This window comes from Oryzias latipes, chromosome 15 (genome assembly GCF_002234675.1).
Source record: "Oryzias latipes chromosome 15, ASM223467v1".
NCBI classification, from domain to species: Eukaryota; Metazoa; Chordata; class Actinopteri; order Beloniformes; family Adrianichthyidae; genus Oryzias; species Oryzias latipes.
In genome coordinates this window covers 5,381,552-5,398,221 of record NC_019873.2, presented here as the reverse complement: position 1 = coordinate 5,398,221, position 16,670 = coordinate 5,381,552, and the positions used below count along the sequence as shown (strand labels likewise).

The window sequence follows — 16,670 nt, the reverse complement described above, 5'->3', positions numbered from 1 at the left end:
AAGCCGCTTGGTCCTGCAGCCACAGTCATAGAGTACCAGGATGATGAAAGCCTCACTATCAAGGCTCAAGTGTGTTTTTCCCATTTACTGAGAAGCACAAGACAGATGGCATTTAACGCTAAAAATGATTTTACACCAACATTACTCAGTCTGAGCCGTCACTCCTCATAGTCGTCCAGAAAATGATTTTTGGGATGATTCATTTATTTTTTATGTCAGAAATGATTTAACACATAAAAAAACTCAAAGGAATATTGAACATCTGAAGTTATTAAAGAAAGACTGGTTGATGGACACATTTATCTATTTGTTTTATTTGATCAGAATCTTTGCTTGCTGGTTTTCTTCCTGATATCTTTAGTCTCTATTGTCCTCAAACGCATGTTTGTTTGTGTTTGAAAACGTTATGATCATCTTTTTTTTCTTCTCATTTCCTTCCTACAGCTCCACTCAGATGTCGACTCAGGTGATGGCAACATCAAATACATTCTATCAGGCGAAGGTGCCGGAACAATCTTTGTGATTGATGACCGGACCGGGAACATCCATGCCACAAAAACTCTGGACCGGGAGGAGCAGGCCCAGTACACCTTAACTGCCCAAGCTGTGGCCAGAGACACCAATAAGCCCCTGGAGCCCCCCTCTGAGTTCATAGTCAAAGTTCAGGACATTAATGATAACCCGCCGGAGTTTCTCCACGGGCCGTACCATGCCAGGGTGCCAGAGATGTCCAACGTCGGTGAGTGGCTAAATCGGCTCAGGAAGCAGCAACTATTTATCCTTTTAGATTTTTTTTTTTTACTAGATGCAACTTTCAAGTGTCTCCTGGTTTTCAACAGTTACTGAGATGTGACGGGGTTTAGTGTTTCACCTGCTAAATGGTTCATCGTAAAACAAGTACTCCCAGCAGTTTTCACTGCAAAGGACCAATACCACTGTCCACCAAACAATTCTGTCAAGAATATCATCAGATTTAAAAATACACAACAGACAAAGTTGGGTTTTTGTAGTCAAGGTTTGCTTTGGTCATTTAAAATTTGTCAGTACAATTTTGCAATTTTATTTGTAGAAAAAACGATGAATGATGTAGTGAAATGTGCCTTATTGAAGTACATTACAAAGTTTGAGTACACAACAAAAACGGAATCTTAAGAAAGTAATAATAAAACATGTTTTATTATTTTCTGTTTTGCAAGTAAAATAATCCTATGAAGAAAGTTTTTCAAAATCAAAATTATCTTAGTTCGAGAAAACACAAATTTTTTTCTTAAGATATGACTTTTTGGTCAGAGCATTTTTCTTACCTAACTGGCATATTTTTTTTGCTTATTTTAAGAAAATCTGCTAATGCGATAAGAATTTTGGACTTATTTACATGACTTATTTGAACAGGTAGGGTGACACAAATGCACATTCGTTTGTAGTCCACGTCTTTATATGTTAAAGATAAAAATGCCTCACAAATTAACTTCATTACCATTGGCTACCATTGTCACTTAGCAAACTTACTCAACTTATGAGGCAAATGCAATGTTGTCATTTATTTTATGTGCTAATACATAATATAGAGCTTATATTAAAATGTATATTTTATAATAATAACTACCGTATAATAAATCTTTTTACAAGGGGCCTTTCAAAATATCAAGTATATTATATCAGTATACATGGACTTTAGCCTCATACGCAGATGATAAGACACTGCAATACAGAAGAAATATATTAAAACATCATATGTTTTATAAATCTGTGAAATAAAACATATCCTCGATTGATTTTTCAACACAAAGACAGAGTTTTAAGGTGTAATATGACATTTAGGACATTTCTGGTATTTTATTTGATTCACACCTTTAATGAGCACAACAAAAGGAACTTGAAATACTGTTTTCTCTGGAATTAATGATCGCAAGGGACCTAAACAGTTTTTAGACATCTTAATTATCTGCCACATAATTGGAATTTCAGCTTCCTTTCCTGCGTTAACCCCTTAATGCCAGAGATGTTGCCGGCCAAACCTAAATAACACGGGCTTTGTGATCTACCGTTACGCTTCGACCGTTTATGTCATCAAGAAGAATCCGTTGAGTCTGACACGGACGAAAGGGAATTGTATGCTGGCTTTGCACCGATATGCAACACTTTAAAGTTAAAGCTGCTTTTCTCTGCTGATTTATGTAGTTGGCGTAAACACTTCACTGCTGTTCAGTGTGCATATGTGGGGGACCACAGATGACCACATGCGTGATTTAGGAATGTAAAGCTTAGGGATATTAAGATGCAGGCCGTTTTGGACATCTGAGGGGGTCTTGAAATGGGCTCCTGAGTTTTTTGTTTGTTTGTGAGCGCTGGGGCGGGTTCAGATAGAGCGGTGGAAAAAGTACGTGTGATGGCGAAAGTCGTGAGGTCCGAGCAAAGATTGTAAATGAAAGACGGATTAAAGACAGCTCTAAAAACTCACGTACGCCTGAATTATCATCACTCAAGAGCGTGCAACACATATCAGCGCAAAGCTGCTTTTCTCTGCTCCAGAATCCGCTGGAATTACAGTAATTGCCTAAACGGTTGAAGAGTTACGTAAGTCAAAAGGATATCAACACTGGAGCTCAAGCGACACTGTTAAATATAAACTTCTTGAAAAAAATCCAGACAGGGTTAAAAAAGATTAACTGTAGGAGAAGATATTTACAGGAGAAAAATCTCTGTTTCATTTCTGTGGTATGTTTATGAGTAATCTTTGGTCTTCGTTCATAAAATGTCAATGTCCAGTTATTGTGCAATGACAGAAAAAGTACAGCACTAAGTTTCTATAGATACCACAAACGAAGACCCGGTCTCAGATTAAATCCAACACTACTAATTCCTGGTAACCGTAGTCTGGTGAAACCTCAATTAGCTTCCATTCAATAAGAAGCACAAATACATCTTCACTTTATGAACCAAAGTCTGAGTAGAAGATCTGTCCATTTTTTTTAAAAATTTAGTAATTTTTGACAAATTTTAATTGTGTGAGCCATGTCACCACATGGTATTTAAGCACTAAATTGTTAGCTAAATAGTTCATGTAATGCAAAGAGGCGACCAGTTTGTGAGTGTTTTCCCTGAGCATCCAGCTGTTGCAGAAGCATGCGTCAGCAAACACTGTGTAGCAGGCCTGACTGTCAAACGGCTCCTGAACCGAACCGCTGATGCAGTCCCCTCCTGCCTCATCTGCCCTGTAGGTACGTCAGTAATCCAGGTGACAGCTACAGATGCTGACGACCCCACCTACGGCAACAGCGCCCGGCTGGTGTACAGCATCCTGCAAGGACAGCCGTACTTTTCGGTGGAGCCACAGACAGGTGAGTCAGGAAAAAAAAGCTCCCATCTTCTGTGCTGACAAACTGAAACAGACTGCAAAAACAAACAGCATTACAACAATTGCAACTGCAAACATGTTCCAAAGTCCATATTCACACCTGCAATCAATTGTAATACCCACATTAACCAAATAAATAAGTCATGAATGGAATTTTATGTCTAAACTGTATAGAGTTGAACGCTGAAACACAATTTTTATGGGCAAAAAGTCTCAGAATTCCTCCGTTTGAATATAAATGCTGCAAAGTCACTGCCTTGAAATATGGTGTTAGAGTTCATCCTTTCCCCTGAAATTGGTGAGATGATGGCATGGCTGGATGAAATAAAAAAGGCTCCCAGAGGACATTTAGCAAGGTCCCTGCAGAGCACAGGCCTAATATTTGAGTTTGCATTAAAAGGAAAAATTGGATGTAAGCGGCGGGGTTAGGGCAGACACTGAGCCGTGTTAGGTCTGAGGGAGCGAGAAAGCACCGCCAGCAAGAGGTCAGGGGGGAGAACAAGAGGAAAAATTGGTTTAAATAAAGGAAGTTCGTGGAAAGAGAGGGGCTGGGGCACTGAGAGTCAGAGAGCTTTGAGCAGAGTAAATCTGGCTAATCAAACCAGTGCTGGGTATTGGACTGGCTCAAATCCATAGCTCACATTTCTAATTGGTTTGGAGATTATCAGCTTTTCATGCTGTCATACTCACGGACGCACACACTTTGCATAATATGACAGCAGAGAACTTCAACGACACTGCAGTTAGACGTAGACACAGAAAGACAGATAGAGTGGGGTGTGATTTTAATAGACTGAAGAGATTAGTGGGCTTTCAGAAACAGATCAAAGTAAGAATCCAGAAACACCAAACTGGGGTTCCAAGTTAGTCGAATGATAAAGAAATTATGCTTTTCCTCAAATATTGTTTTAAAGCCAGAATATTTATATTATTAAAACTCTTTTTATTTATGTCTTTGTCTAAATTTGACTGGCAGTTCCGAAATCTTTACCCTTGTGCTATCTTGTGGGGTCAAAATGACCCCACCCTTACATTGACGTGTTATCCCTACCATGACAAAGGTGGATAAAGGTGGAAAGATTTCATGTAATCCATGGACAGATGACCCCACTCCCAATGTTAACGTGCCTTGTATAGCATAAGGTTACGGTCTTTATCATGTAAAAACGACTTTTTGAGCTTCTAAGTGTACAATAATGTTCATTACTTACTGTGAACAACCCCAAAGCGGTATTTTGATCCAATCACGCATTCGTCTACAAACCTGCGCTCTGAGCACCAGCGCTGCCAGCAGCTGTGGTAGTGGCTCTCAAACTGTGGGAGGCATCCCCACAGAACCACTGACCTATGGCAGTAACGCACCGTACAACAGCATCACCCGTAAGTCATAGGTGCGTGCAACTTACTTTACCTTAAAAATAATTCACTAAACACTTACCGCACGCAAAACAATGGTGCATTCCATTTTCATGATGTCCCTTGAGGTGCATTATGTAGGCCCTGTAACCCTTGTGCTATAAAAGGCTCATCTAGACCCACTAGACAGTGCTCTGAACCTTTTTTCTTCAATGATTTGTGATCTTCACTGGTGTCCATGGATTACATGAAATCTTTCCACCTTTATCCACCTTTGTCATGGTAGGGAGAACACATGAATGTAAGGGTGGGGTCATCTAAGATAGCACAAGGGTTCACCAGAGAAAGGTCCTCTGATGGATGAGCTCAGACTAGCACCCTTGTGCTATCTTGTGGGGTCAAAATGACCCCACAAGATAGCACAAGGGTTAAGATGCAGCCGCTCCTCCGTATGACCCTCTACGGGCCCAGACAACCCAAAAACCTGCAGCATCTGTACGGTTCATGTAAAGCATTACTTGTCTGTTGATAAGTCTTTGGGTATATTTCTGTAGTTGCTGGAATGAAGACTTTTTTAAGTGGCAATCTCAATATGAAGCCCTACTTGGAAGAAACTCAAGATTCACAAGGCATTTCAGATATTAAACAACTAAGGCAGTCAGTCTGTTTAGCACAATGCTATTGATTCTTTCACAGAAAATGTACAAACTACATGATAACTCGCTGATACTCATCTGTTCCATCAGGTATAATTCGAACTGCTTTGCCAAACATGGACCGCGAGGCCCGGCAGGAGTACGATGTCGTCATCCAGGCCAAAGACATGGGGGGTCACATGGGGGGTCTATCAGGGACCACGGAGGTCAGAATCACCCTTACAGACGTCAATGACAACCCTCCCAAGTTCCCACAGAGTGAGTAAACGCCGGCATTAGCTCCATCCATGATTCCTGTTCTGTCATATGACATTCCTATTAGAGGAGTGAAATGATCAGATCTTTTATTAAAAGGTGCAAATGGTGGTCAACCCGAAGCATATTCTGCCATTTATGTCCCTGAATCTATGTCAATGCCATTGCGGCAATGTTTCTTTCCACCTTTTCCAACTCAGCCCCATGTCCAGCAGCTGCTTTTCGCTCCTATTTTTCTATAAATACCAATCTTTCCCATTGGGAATACTCTGACTCTTTTCTTTATCACTTTTTTCTGTTGTTCCTTTCCCCTCCTGTAACTCTGTGCTGAGTGACTCCTGGCAGAGTCTCTGCAGAGCAGTTCCAGGAATGGAGAGAAGATGGGGGGGATCGGGATTTAGCCTGTGGAGAAGCTGAATAGGCAAGAAAAGGGAGAGACTTGAGAGCAGGAGCAGTGAGAGAGACTGCTGAAGACTGCAGAGAAAAATCTGTCAAAACCATCACTCCACTTCTCGCATGTTCTAAAGAGCTGACAGCGTTACAGGCTTGCAACGCGAAGCTAAAATGTGATTCTGAGGAACGCCACAAATGCGTCCTTTTCTCCCCGCTGGAGACTTGTCTTCAGTGTAAAATACCTGAACTTTCCAACCTAACATCTGCATTTTTCATGGGGTTTTCCTGCACAATGATGGACAGCGCAAACCTCAAGGACATTGACGAATCTGTGGCAAAAAGTTAAAAAACCCACTCCAATGAAAATAGTAAAAATTAGGATGAAAACTGTGTTTTGTAGAATTTCCTTATTTAAATTGTTGTGAATAAGGAGCAGAAGAAAAAAAAATGGAATTACCCGGCCACAAGCTACCTGCCCCACTAAAATGTAGATGTAGACAAATCAATCCAGTACGTCTTTGTTTTCCTCGTCTGAGCTGGAATCTGGATCAAAACATTACAGCTGGACTGCTCCAATGTTGCTCGTCATTTCTGTTGTTCCGGTTGTGTTAGGTTAGGGGTGTGAGGGGCTGTAAGCTAGCAGGAGATGGCTTAAATAAAAGGATGATGGGTAGTAAGGCAGGCTCACTCTGTGCCAACAGTCCCAACCATAAGTCAGGGGGAATTCCCAATGAACTCCTGCCACTCTGCAGAAACGATGTCCTGGAAAATAACAGGTTTTAGGATTTTGGATAAAAACGGTATATAATCATAATTCAAAGATCAGTGGGAGCACTTTTAAAATAGATCAAAAGATGAATAGGGGGGTTTAAAATTAAGATTTAATTTCTTTTTTTCTTCTAAAAATCTCTTGATAAATTAAATCTGCTCTAGTTTTGCCAGCAACAAACAGGCTCTCATCAGTGATGAACATTGCAAGTCAGACTCAACTTTTCTTTGGCTGTTGGTGGGAATGAAAAAAAACGAGGCCATCACTGCAAAAGAAGATCAGACATTTAGTCTGGACTGTTGCTTAAGTCAAAGTTTGGTTAGCATTGAATCAGGTTACATCTCTCTGGGATTGTAACTAAACTTGCATTGCTGGTGTGTATTTTTAGTCCTGTTTTTTGTTTCTGTCACAATATTCAGATTAGGCGCTCGTTCAATCCCCTCATGGCAAATAGACTAAACACTTCTTCACAGTTTACATGTTCTATGTTATTGTACTTTAGAAGAGGAAAAGAAATCAGTGAGACAAATAATGTGGATCATGTTAGAGTGCTAACGCTAAAGTTGACTTAGCTTTTGTACGCATTTGAGGTTTCATGATTTAAATTTCTGGAAAAAAAGTGCATGAAAAGGTTGTTTTCACACAAAGAAAGAGCTGGTTTGAAAATGTTCATTTCCACACCTTCTTCTGGTGTGGTTTGCTTTTACAAAGTGCATTTTCAGAAACCAGCCAAGGACTGAAATGAAAAAAATCCACAACTCAAAATGTTGCTCACTTCCTGGCTGATTAAGACAAGGAAAAAGCAAGAGAAAAAAACTGACTAGTCCAACTGACCTTTTGATTATCTCATGAAACAAACAATACTTATACCTACCTCTTCAATATTTATGTTGTGAATCCATCTTCTTTTGTTTCCCTCTGTGGGCTGTATTTTATTTATTTCTTTCAGCTGAAAACACACAATGCTTTCATGGTTTAGTCTTCTGTTGCACTTCGGTTCACCCTCAAGAGATCACTCTGGCTCTCAAGAGAACCAGGGTTCACTTGTTTTTTTTCTTTCCATTATAGAGTTTAAGTGAGCTTTTACTTCTGCCAAACAAAGTGGACTATTGGAACCAGCACACCCTGGCATGACTCAAACCAGTGCAAATGCGCTTTGCCATTGTTAGCATGCAGAAGCTGTATGTCTCCATGAATCAGAGACATGCAGCCAGAATCCCAGCCAACCCCACTCATCCTGGACTCTGTCACTTCCAGCAAGAGGCTGCGGTCAATCAGGACCAGGATCTCTTGCCTCAAGAACAGTTTCTTTCCTAGTTTCTTTCTGACCCCCCCAACACACACACAAACGGTTACTCGTAGCTCTCTAAGTTACACTACTCACTCTCTACTGTACTATAATCCTGTTAGTTGCGAGAAGTAATTGCTAAAAATAACCGTCAATAAGCAAAATCTGCAACGTTTTTACTTTATAGAAAAAGATCTTTACTTTTTATAATTCTACCAATTTTAAGGCTGTAAAACTTCTCATTGCACACTTGATGGCATGACCATTTTCACACTTTTCTCTCTTTTTAAATCCTCAACGTTCAAACCTTTAATGCTAAAGGGTCTAGAATTATAGAATGAAAGCAAAAATCCGTTTGTGATAGAAGAATTATGCACATTTTTTAAGCTGAATGCATTGTGTACATAAGACAGCCAATCAGGATTCAGAACACACACAAAAGAAAAAAAAAAATTGTTTAACTTTAAGTTATTGAAGTTATATAAAACTGACAAATCAGATGCCTCAATTAAAGTAGGTGTCGAACTTTTGAAATGTTGGATTGACAGATTTGTTCGTAGCTAGCATTCAAGTTGAAGGGGTGTGGTCTTCCAAAAAGCTCACTCCTGAGTGGCGAGAGTGGTTGCCATAGAAACGTTGACTCAGACCAAGTCGAACCAATCACTGCTTACTGACATCATCTGGCTACAACATGGTGAAGTCTGAGAAGGAACAGAATTGACTTAATTTTGTTGGCACCGGTGTAGGTACCATAACCGTTCGGCCTGGAACTTCCGTTCAGGGTCCTGGGACTAATGTTGACGTCACGTTATGTGATTGGCTGTCCGTTGGTCCGATGACGTGTCAGATAGTGATTGGTCTGGACAAAGTACAATACTACTAGAGAACAAGATATTGTGAAGTCTGTTGTAAACAAACGTGCCTTTTTTAATTGTTATGATTATTATTGAATGCATGTTGGTTTATAGTTTTTCTTAATCCGTGCGCCCAGTGCTTTATTATTGGCAGAACGGACCCGGAAGAACAACATTTAGCCTTGCTGACAACATTTTCTTTTTTTTTTTTTTTTTTTTTTTTTTTTTTTTTTTTTTTTTTTTTTTTTTTTTTTTTTTTTACCTTGTCCTGTCCAACAGCTGGGCAAACAGATGAGAGCTGAGGGCCTCTTGTGTTGGACATATTTTACTTTAACAAGAGGGGTTATTAATCTTCAGACAAACCAAAGGTATGTCTGAATAGACCCCTTTTGTAATTGAGGCCAAACTTTATTAATTTCAAACATGTTTGAAGATCTTTGGTGTTGGACCGGACGGAAAAGGAAAGAGGGGAAGAAGAGAGAGGGACGTTAGAAAGAGGGGGGGAAGGAGGGTGATAGTAGGAGGGGAAGGGGGATAAGACCATGAAGCAGCATAGAGCAACAAGTTTACTGGTTGTTAATCACCATGGTAAGGCTCAAATGCAGTACAAAAAGGGCGGAGCCTGTCCACACACACACCCAAGTGTCAAACACACCTGCTAGTTGCAAAAATGTCCATCTGTCGACATGTACACAAAACAGATAGTGCTCACACGCATACTTATGCCTTAAAACCAACTAGTGTGTAACATTTCAGTCATTCAGTCACGCAAACCGCCAGTGCAAAGGTGAGCCAACACCCGTGCTCAGGTGAGTGCTCATGTTCTTCTAATATGGATGGTGGAATGTGTAAAGAAGGAAGGAGAGCGCCCAGCCATCCCCACCCCAAGACCCCCACCGCAGCAGCAGCGGCAGCCGGAATCCCCCCACGCCACACGGAAACCGGCAGGGAACAACCGCCGCCCGGGCGACCAAGCCCGCCACCCAGGCCAGGGCCAGCAGGACCGCCGCAAGGCCCCCCAGAGCCAGAGAGCAGGGAGGCACAGAGGGAAAGAGAGGGCCGCCCGAGCCCAACCAGGAGAACAGCCCCCCCGCCGCGCCGGGAGAGCCCAACGCAGGGCCCCACCGGAGAGGGACGCCCACAGCCCCAGATGAGCACCCCACCACCACCCAGGAGTTCCGGGCATCCCCCCGCCCCAACCCCAGGTACGAGCCAGGACCCCCCAAGGGAGACCCGCCCCGCACTCCAGGCAGCCATCCGCCCGGCCCACGGTTGGTCCAGGGAGGAGCAAGGCAGGGGCCCGCCGCCCCCGCCCAGGAGGGGGGAACCCCGGGGAAAAAAGAGGGCCCACAAGGGGTGTTGTAAATATGGCCCGACCAGGCTCGGCCACAGTTGGAAGTTAGGCGGGGCCCAGCGCTCAGGAGCAAGGACCAGAACCCACCCCCCAGGGACACCAACACCCCCGGCTCAGATGTAATGTGAACCCCCCCACCGCGCGGAGAGTGCACCGCCGGGCCCAGGAAGCCGGCACCCCGGGGACACGGCCGCCGCTCCAAAGGGGCCCGTACCCCCCACCAGGGAAGAGGCAGGGGACAGATGGTCCTAGGTCCCACCTTCCTTGCAAAATGTGCGTGCGTATATGTGTGTTTAAGAGGGTGTGTGTGTGCATGTGTGTGTGTTTATGTTGGGATGTATATATTGAGGGGGGAGGGGTGTGTGTACTAAGGGGGGTGCAGTTAAAATTGGCGGGTAGGGCACTAAGGGGACATCTCCTGATTACTCACAGTGATGTCCCCTCACCCTCCCCACCAAGGGGCCCTAAATGTCTAAGGTGCGGTTAAAATTGGCGGGTAGGGTGCTAGGAGGACATCTGCTGCTTGCTGGCAGTGATGTCCAAGCACCCCCCCTACCAAGGGCCCTACATGTCTAAGGTGCAAATAAAACCGAAAGAGGGGGGGCCCACTCCATACGGCAGCCATAGGAGGGGGGGCCACTGCCTAGTAAACCCCCCCCCCCAAGGCCCATCGCAGGCTAATCCCCCCACCCCCTCACCCTATTATGAGGTTATATGAGGAAGGGGGTAAGTTGGGGACAGCTGGTAGACTGTCCCCCGGTGGTCAAACAGCTGTCCCCCGCCCCCCCCCCAGCAAGGGGGCCAGGCCCACCCAGCCCAGGGGCCCCACCCCCGGAGGCGCCGACACCCCAGGCCCAGCACCACCCACCCCACACAGAGGGAGAGGAGCCAGAAAGCGCCGGCCCCCCCCGGAGCAAGCCCAGGCCCCCACCCCCAAACGCCGGCCCTAGAAGAGCTCTGGTCAGGCCTCGACGGGACCGAGGCAGCCAACCGGCCGGGGAAACCGCCGATGGCCTCAGCGGAGACCCCGACCCGTCAACCCCCCCTGCCCCGTACCAATAGTGGCCCCCCCCCTCCCCCAGAATGCCCCCCCACAGGACAGGGCCGACAAGACCCCCCACCCCACCCCTCCCCAGACCCCGCAGCCGAAGCGGATGACACCCAGAGCGCCCGGGGGCCCCAAGAGGGTTGTCCCGTCCCGCCCCAGAGCCAGGGAAGGGCTGATCCCAGCCCCAGGCGTAGATGGGAAGCCCATCCAGTGCCGCTGGGCCCCCCCCCCCCGAGCAGCGCCCCCCGCCAACCCCCCCCAGCACAGGCAAAGGGACCACCCCCCCAAGCCAAGCCAGAACACCACCCCCCCCCCCCCCCCACCACGCACCCCCACACCCAAGCCCAGAGGACCACGCAGCGCCCCAGCCCGCCCCACCCCGGCGCCGGACCCGACCCCCCGACCAACGGAGCCCCCACCACCCCCCGCCAGGCACCGGAGGCCCCGGCCCCCACCCCAGCCCACGGCAGAAGGGCAAGGAGCAGCGACGACCAGGCCCCCCCATCCCCTAAGTCATGGAGTCAGCTATGGGAGACCAGAGAGACCGAATTCTTTCAAAGTTACTTGAACCTTGGGCTGACATTTTTTCCAAGCTGATCTGATCAAGCAGCAGATTTCTGTGTTGACTTATATTTATATTTTTCTTGCTTTTCCAATTTGTTAAAATAGTTTTTTTAGCAATGCAAAGAGTTATGAAAATGATAGAGCCTAATCCTCCTTCTACATCGATGGCACTCATGTCACCAAGCACACAAAGTGACGGTGAAGCTGTGATTGAAACCTTAAGCCAGACTGATAAATCGGCACATACCTGCTGCCAGAGAGCCTGGACAGGCGTGCAGAACCACAGTGCATGCATGTAATTGTCGGGTAGATTACTGTCACAGTGCTGACAAATGTCTGAGTTGCTGAGACCCATCTTGAACATCCTCTGTCCAGTGTAGTAAATTCTGTGAAGGGTTTTAAAATGGATTAGCTGCAGATTTGGACTTTTTGTCAGTTTAAAGGTGTTTAGACAAAGTTCTGACCAAAAGCTTTCATCTGTGCTGATGCTCAAATCCGCATCCCATTTTGTTGTCGGAAGTGAAATGTTATTATCTAAATTACATAAAAGTTTGTATATTTTGGAGAGAGTTTTATTCATTGAGAAATTGATCAGAGTGGTAACTACATTTGGTAGCTTTAAATCGTTGTCTCTGTATTTAAATTTTTTAGTAATACTTGATTTAAGTTGCTGATATTCCAAGAAGTTATTTATTCCATGTTTGTCTTGAAGTTCCTGGGGAGTTATGAATCTTCTATCAATAATTACGTGCTCTAGTTGTTTTATGCCCCCTGCTTGCCAAGCTGGGAAGTGGATAATTTTTTTGTTTATGAGGATGTCTGGGTTGTTCCAGATGGGTGTCATTTTGCACGGTTGAATTGATGATTTTGATATTTTGAGAAATTCCCACCAGGCTGTTAAAGTGGCGTTTATATTAATAGTTTTGAAACAATCCTGTTTTTTAACTGTTTGGCTAATAAATGGAAGATCTGACAGGTTGATCTTTCCACATAACGCCTGTTCCAAGTCTAACCATGAGTTGGTTTCTGGATTATTTTTTAACCATTTTAAGATGTATTGTAATCTATTTGCAAGAAAGTATTTGTGGAAATTAGGTAATTCTAATCCTCCACAGCTTTTTGCAGATTTTAAAGTTTTTAGACTAATTCTTGCAGGTTTATTGTTCCATAAAAAGCTTGATATGGATGAGTCTAATGTTTTGAACCATTTTAGTGGCGGTTGTGTGGGAATCATTGAAAAGAGATAATTAACTTTGGGTAAGATTTTCATTTTTACCGTGGCTACCTTGCCCATAAGGGACAGAGGCAGGTTGGTCCAGCGTGTTAGATCGTCCTGTATGTTTTTCAGTAATGGGGTGTAGTTTAGCTGCACCAGTTCTGATAGTTTGGGGGAAAAATTGATACCTAGATATTTGATATTTCCTGATTTAACTGGTATTGTGAGTCTTTGCTCCGCATTATTGTTCAGTGGTAATAAAACAGACTTATTCCAATTAATGGAATAGTCTGATATAGAGGAGAATTCATTAATGATTGTTGCCGTTTCATTTACAGAATGTAAATTACTTAAAAACAGTAATATGTCATCTGCATAGAGACTAATTTTATGATGGCTGTGTTTAGTTTTGATTCCTTTAATGCTTTCATTCTGTCTTATTGCTGCAGCTAAAGGCTCAATGAATATAGCAAAAAGAGAAGGAGAGAGTGGGCAGCCCTGTCTGGTTCCTCTTCCGAGAAAAAACCTGTTTGAAGTCTGTTTATTAGTTCTAACTGATGCATTGGGGTTGTGATATAATATTTTGATCCATTTGATGAATGCTTCTCCAAAACCAAACTTATGGAGGGCGGCAATAAGGAACTTCCAATTAACTCTGTCAAAGGCTTTTTCAGCATCCAGCGATAGTATGGTAATTTCCTGGTTTTCAATGTTGGCAAAATCTATTATATTAACAAGTCTTCGGAGATTGTCATCCGAGTGTCTGCCTTTGATAAATCCAGTTTGGTCGAAGTCAATTATGTGAGGAGTGATTTTTTCTATTCTCTGTGCTAGTGCTTTGCAGATAATTTTTACGTCTGCATTGATTAGAGAAATAGGGCGGTAGCTTGAAGGACTATTGGGATCTTTGTCTGGTTTTAGAAGAAGAATTATGTTGGCTGAGTTCATGTTAGGTGGCATTGATTGGCTTTCATTGATAGATGTGACCGTTTCATAAAACGTTGGTGCCAGCTGTTCCCAGAATTCTTTATAAAACTCAGCAGGAAAGCCGTCAGGCCCTGGTGCTTTACCATTAGGCATAAGTAACAGAGCTTCATGAAGTTCAGACAACGAGAACGGAGAGTCTAAGTTTGTTATTTGATCCTCATTTAACCTGGGTAGGTTTACATTATTAAGAAATGAGTCAATACTTTGCTCTGACGGATTGATCTGTGGTGTGTACAAGTTTTTATAAAAGTTTTCAAATGCGTTATTAATTTTGACCGGGTCATGAGTGATATTTCCTGTTTGGTCCGTAATAGAGGTGATTGATGATTTTTCTCTATTAATTTTAAGCTGATTAGCCAGAAATTTGCCAGGTTTATTAGAGTTTTCAAATCTTTCAAGTCGTAGCCTTTGTATTTGAAATTGTGTTTGTTTATTAATGATGTCATTTAACTGCAGCTTTAAATTTTTCAGATCTCCCAGAATGTGTTCCTGTGCAGAAGCAGCATAAGCAGTCTCCAGGGTTTGGATTTTATTTTCTAATTCTAATAAATCTGCTTTCTCTTTGCGTTTTTTGTGCGTTGAATAAGAAATGATTTTCCCTCTCATGACTGCCTTTGCCGTTTCCCACAGAATGCACGGTGAGATGTCTGGTGTATTGTTGAATTCTAGGAAGGTTGCCCATTCTTTTTTAAAGAATTCAAGAAATTCCTGGTCTTTTAACAGAGACGTATTAAACCTCCAGGTCGTACATGAGGGTGTGGATTTTTCCCTGGAAATATTTACAGAGACTGGTGCATGATCACTGATAATAATCGGATGAATGTTGGAACTTTTAATTTCTTTTAAAAGAGAGTTACTGATTAATAAATAGTCTAAACGGGAGTGTGAGCGGTGAACTGGAGAAAAAAAGGTGAACCCTTTAGTGCTTGGATGACATGAGCGCCACGCGTCGCAGAGACCCAGATCATTCATGTACTGCTTTAGAATACTTGCAGACCTCCATGTGCGCTGGGCTGCTGCTGTGCTGAGTCTGTCAAGTTCAGGGTCCAGAACCAGATTGACGTCTCCTCCTATAATGATTGTGGAGTCAGAGTGAACTGAGAGTGAGGTGAAGAATCTGTGAAAGAAGGAAGAGTCGTCAACATTTGGACCATAGATGCTGGCGATACAAAAGTCCTTATTCTGAATGGATATATTAATGATTACAAATCTGCCTTCTGGGTCAGTAACTGTATCCTTATGAGTAAATGTAACATTTTTATTAATCAAAACAGCAACTCCTCTTTGCTTGGAGTTATAACTAGAAGAATATATGACTGGAAATTTTGAGCTGCACAGGAGGTCCTGAGATTGTGTACATAAATGGGTCTCCTGCAGTAGAGCTATATCTGCTTTAAGATCATCCAGGTGAGATAACACTTTCAATCTCTTTGGCCCAGAGCCAAGCCCACGCACATTCCAGCTAACAATGTTAAGACTGTTCATAACTGCTCTGACCAAGAGAATGTAAGGCTAAATAGAGTGTGTGCCGGTCCATGTGCGCGTGCCCGCTGATCGATGAAGAAACACTGTGCGTTTGTGTGCGTGCGCGTTTCCTGACTGTGTGAGCTGCATGTTGCATGTGTCCTATGTGGGCTTATGTGAGGTGTTTGCGGGATGTCCGCGAGTGTGTGCTGGTTCGCGTGTGCTTGCCCGTGTGCGCGCTTGTCTGCGCGCGCGTGCCCTTCCGTGCATAAATAGAAACCAACTTACCGGGGGACGTGTTACCTTTGGATAATTTACATATGAGGAGGGGGGGAGAGAGGGGAAACTAGAAAGAAGAAAGAGGTAAAGAAAAACAGAAAGAAACAAACATAACAGGAAAAACAACAGAAACATGAGAGGGGAGAAAACTTAAACTGCTTCAGCGAGATGGAGGTGTGGATGATTGATGAGCCGGTTTCATTCATTCAACACGTTTAGCCGCTGTTTTTTCGGATGTCAGATCTTCAGCAAAGCCAGGGGGTGATCTCCGGGTCTCGGAAGAGCCTTCCATCTACAAAGAGTTTATCCACAGAAACCACGGCTCTGGACCCGTTGGCAAGGTGTTTTTTCCTCAGAGGAAAAAGGATCTTTCGGCGCCGCAGGATCTCAACCGGAAACTGGTCATTGACACTATAATGTGTCCCCCTCAGTTCCCGGCCGCGGCCCTTCACCATCTCCTTTTGCTTGTAGTTGTCAAACTTGGCTACAATCGGTCGCGGACGCTGGTTGTCGGACCTTCTTCCTCCGAGCCGGTGCACCCTCTGGAACGCGATCTTCTGCACCTCCTCCTTGGGGAGTTTCAGGTGGGCTTCCATGAAGCGTTTCACCGTCGCCTCCGGGTCTTCTCCTGCCTCCTCTGGAACCCCCGCGATCACCAGATTGTCCCTCATGCTCCTCGACTGAAGATCCAGGAGGGTTTCCTTGATCGAACGGTTCTCCTCAGAAAGGCGAGCGGTGTCACTGCTCAGGGTTTTGACACTTTCTCTGAGGGCCTGATTCTCCGCTGCAAGCTCCTGCACCTGCTGCTGGCTGAACTCCAGAGACTCTC

General features: G+C 44.0%; 1 protein-coding gene across 1 annotated transcript in view; it reads left to right on the top strand.

Annotated features, from left to right (window-relative positions):
• cdh11 (cadherin 11) overlaps positions 1 to 16,670 on the top strand; it is a 111,195-nt gene that overhangs the window by 68,195 nt on the left and 26,330 nt on the right. The window contains exons 5-7 of the mRNA XM_023962938.1: positions 445 to 739; positions 3,222 to 3,341; positions 5,461 to 5,628. Of these exons, the coding sequence (XP_023818706.1) occupies positions 445 to 739; positions 3,222 to 3,341; positions 5,461 to 5,628 (583 nt within the window). The remainder of the gene's footprint in view (positions 1 to 444; positions 740 to 3,221; positions 3,342 to 5,460; positions 5,629 to 16,670) is intronic.